Source organism: Callospermophilus lateralis, chromosome 13 (assembly GCF_048772815.1).
Source record: "Callospermophilus lateralis isolate mCalLat2 chromosome 13, mCalLat2.hap1, whole genome shotgun sequence".
NCBI lineage: Eukaryota > Metazoa > Chordata > Mammalia > Rodentia > Sciuridae > Callospermophilus > Callospermophilus lateralis.
In genome coordinates, this window is record NC_135317.1 from 57,186,474 (window position 1) to 57,190,578 (window position 4,105).

Genomic DNA, 4,105 nt, shown 5'->3' on the forward strand with positions numbered 1-4,105 from the left:
CCATAATAATGGAGGGACTGGAAACTCCCTGTTTACAAAGGATCCATTAACTTCCACCTGGACCAGGGTGCCAGCTATGGACTACTCCACCAAGGCTCCCACTTACAACCAATCAGCCCCCACTCTGACTCCAGCCACTCTGACTTGTTAGCTAAGCTGGTTGGTGAGACAAGATTTAGTCTCTGATACCAGGGACTAGAACTTCCAATTTGGTGATGATAGAAGTGAAATCAGGCCAAGTGAGTGAAAACATGTGGGCAAGACTTGGGGCTTCAAGCTGACAGCACTGATGGAGAAGGTGACCAGGCTGTCCCCAAACAAAGGAAGATACAAGCTTTTATTGATTTTCTTGGGTGAGCTGTAGTCTGGTAATTTTCCATTGGTCTGGGGCAGTTACAAAAGACATCTTTTCTTGTGCAAACATCCAGGTCTTGGGGAATGGGTGCCTAGTTGATCCCCAAACAATGTCATATTTCTTCTGTAGGTGCTGCCAGCCTGCTTGCACAAACATCTTGGCCTTCTGATAAGGTTGGGCTGTTGTAGCTGCAGAGAGATCACATGGGTGGGGGCAGAAGAAAACAGGCACCATGCCTTTTTTTTTTTTTTTTTTTTTCCTTTTTTGGTACTAGGAATTGAACCCAGGGGCACTCTATCACTGAGGTACAACCCTAGTCATTTTCATTTTTTATTTTGAGACAGGGTCTTGCTAAGTTGCTGAGGCTGGCCTCAAACTTGTGATCCTCCTGCCTCAGCTTCGCCAGTCACTGAGATTACAGGCATGTGCCACCATGCCTGGGGAGGACAAAGTCTTGAAAAAAAGGAAAAAAGAAGTTTATTGATTTGCTAATAAATGAGAATGCAGTGGACATGGATCTCAAAGCCTGTTATTCTGCCATGGGGGTTATGGGGCTTTTGAAAGAAGATTACAAAGGCTGGGATCCAAATATTATCAGTAGATACAATGAATCAATGTTTGGCTGGTGTCATTGGGAGACATCACCAAAAAACAAACAACAACAACAAAAAAACAACTAGAAATAAAGGTCAAAGGACTTAAGATAACTTCACCAAACCCAAATGCATAAGAATTTGACCTGATTAAGGTTTGTTGCTCTAGTTACCAGGTTTGGCACTTCTTTATTCTGTGAGTAGTGAAGGACACAATAGCTTAGCCTGGGAAGGGAAAAATATTAAACTTGTTTTGCCTGTTGTTAGGAAGGAAGTGGGGGGAGGAAGGAGAAAAGGAACAGAAACAAACCAAAAAAAATTATCATATTACCTGCTAGAGGTGTTGGATTTGGTGTCTCTGCTCAGCAAAGAACTGAAGAGCAGGAACAGAATTAGTAAGCAAGCAGCAGGTTTATTGCAAAAGCGACAATAACAGACTTCTCCAAAGAGAAGTGTCCCCAGATTCAAGAGTCTGGTGGGGAAATTTTGGCCTGTTCTTTTTATGGTCCCTGGACTTTCTTCCTTTCCTTATCTCCTCTCCTGCCCATGCTCTCCTTACTATTATTCATTGGTATCCTCCTCTGTCCCCATGTCTATTTTAGTTTATATATTGGATCCGCAGCTTAGGAGCATAAGTATGCAAGTGTCTCATTGGATCACCCTCTTGTGTCCACAAAACTTTGGTTAAACAGAAAGTTAACCTCATCAGAAAACCCTCTTCATGCTCTTTTGTTGGGGCCCCACCCTGGACCTCCTCACTCACCTAAGGGCTGCCTAAGCCCTTCTATATCTCTCTCAATATTTCACTGCAAAATTGTTGCCACCACATTAGCCTACATTCCCAAGTATCCTGAGCATCTGAATTATGCACCAAAGATAGTTTAGTAACAGATGATTTTTAAGTAATATTGGCACAGCTTTTCATTAAAAAAGTTTCATATAATGATCACAATCCACTTTTTTTGCAAAAAAAAAATTGTTGGCATAAAATTTGCACCAATTATATGACATGTTGGTTTTAAAATAAGCCATATATGGGCTGGGGTTTGAACTCAGTGGTAGAGCGCTTGCCTAGGACATGTGAGGCACTGGGTTTAGATCCTTAGCACCACATAAAAATAAATAAAATAAAGGTATAATATCCATCTACAATTAAAAATAATTTTTTAAAAAGCCACTTGTGGCTAAGAAGCTTGGTTTATACTCAGAGAATAAAATGAATCCCAGTTAAAGCTATTTTCTATTATGATTATTCCATGCAAAAATACAATTTTTGCTAATTATTTCATAACTTTTAAACTCATATAGTTTATAAGTATCTATTTTCTGGAAAACAACTACAAATTGCCTGTGAGAAAGGAGAAAATTCCTGTAGGAAAGAGATGTTGTGTTACAGGAAAAATAATAAGCTTTGAAGCTGAGAGAGTTGGATTTGAAAACCTTAATCAGTTCAAATTCTTATGCATTTGGGTTTAGTGAAGTTACTTAAGTTCTTTAGCCTTTATTTCTAGTTGTTTTTTGTTTTTAGAATGCCGAGAATTTAAACTTCATTTTTTTTCTTTTTTAAATTTTTGTTTTTTTAACTTGTCAATAGACCTTTATTTTATTTATTTTTATGTGGTGCTGAGAATCAAGCCTAGGGCCTCACACATGTTAGGCAAGAGCTCTACCACTGAACCACAACCCCAGCCCTTAACCTTCATTTCTAAGAGATTTAAACATGTAACTTGAAGAGTTATGACGGGAGCAGCCTGCCCTACCTGAGGAGGCTACAGCCACTGCCACTTCTGTGAGGTCAAAGTGCCAGCTGCAGCCATGGCCTACTACCAGCAGGAAGGGAAGGATAGGACCATATTTGAGACCAAAGAGGACTGTGAAACTTCCAGATGCAGAGCTGCTAGTTGAGGATCCCAGTGATCCGCATGAGGGACAGATATTGATACTGCCAAATGGAGACATGAACTAGAATTGCTTGTGCATTGGGGGATGGCCAGTGGCCCCTGTGGGGAATCCTTCAAGTGGGGCTTTTCCTGCTTCCACTATTGCACCAAGGTTAACAAGGGATCACACTCTGTAGACCAGTTCCAGGCCATGCAGAAATACCTAGGCCTCTATCCCCAACAGGAGGAGCAGGAATGCAAGGAAGATGAGGAGAAGCTAGCAGACACATAGATGGAACTGCTCTCGCTGAGGCCAGTGCAACCAAAGAAACAGAGAGATTAAGCCAGTGAAGGCCACTAGGCACTGAGCTCCAGTCCCCCATGTCAGAGTGACATGGACCTTTTGCAAAAAAACTTTCAGTTACCTTCAGAGAAAATGTCTTTCCCTCTGTTTTGTGCACCGTAATGTACAAAATAACTTAATGTGATGAGCAGGAGTTTTGGCCCTTTAATAAATACACTGAAAAAAAAGAGAGGGGGGTGGAAGGATGGGATTGTAGGTGTGTTGTGTCCTATATAAACCTGTCAGTGAATGTAGCTGTCACTTCTGAATTCTCAGGTGGCCCTGAATTTTATTGCTTTGAAATAATGTGCCGAGTATTCTCAGCAACCAAAAAATTATTATCCAGTAATGTTTCTTGTGAATGAGCTCATTGATTCTGATCCATTATATTCCCTTTAATAGATTCTACTCCTCATTGAAAAATGAAATGGAAGCAAAAATATTTTTCTTTAAAAATGTTGAACTAGGACCCTGCAAAATAGTAGAGGCCTGATGGTTGGTACACATTCCTCAAAAATGTTCTTGTCCTGTATTTTATTTCTGATACACTTTGGTTTCCATGCTTCTCACCTTTGGAAGGTGGAGATTTTGGACCTTCAGATTCTCAGTCCCTTTATAAATGAAAGGAAAGGCTTGTTTTTGCTCTTTCTTATTTGGCTGTTCTGAAAGCCCCATTCTGGGGCTTATGTTCACACTGGCTCTCAGTCCAGTCAGAAGCAATATTCTTGTTTTTTCTTTGGTACTGGGTATTGAACTCAGGGGCACTTGACCACTGAGTCACATCCCCAGCTCTATTCTATATTTTATTTAGAGACAGAATCTCACTGAGTTGCTTAGCATCTCACTTCTGCTGAGGCTGGCTTTGAATTCATGATCCTCCTGCCTCAGCCTCCCAAGCCACTGGTATTACAGGCCTGTGCCACCATGCTCAGCT

The 4,105-nt window shown here is 41.0% G+C and overlaps 1 protein-coding gene across 1 annotated transcript; it reads left to right on the forward strand.

The window, feature by feature from the left end:
- Nucleotides 1–2,763: 2,763 nt before the first annotated feature.
- On the forward strand, nucleotides 2,764–3,179 carry LOC143412075 (mitochondrial intermembrane space import and assembly protein 40). The gene is given in 4 exon segments (XM_076872905.1): nucleotides 2,764–2,828; nucleotides 2,830–2,933; nucleotides 2,936–3,112; nucleotides 3,115–3,179. Coding segments are annotated over 4 exon segments (411 nt in total).
- The last annotated feature ends 926 nt before the right edge of the window (nucleotides 3,180–4,105 follow it).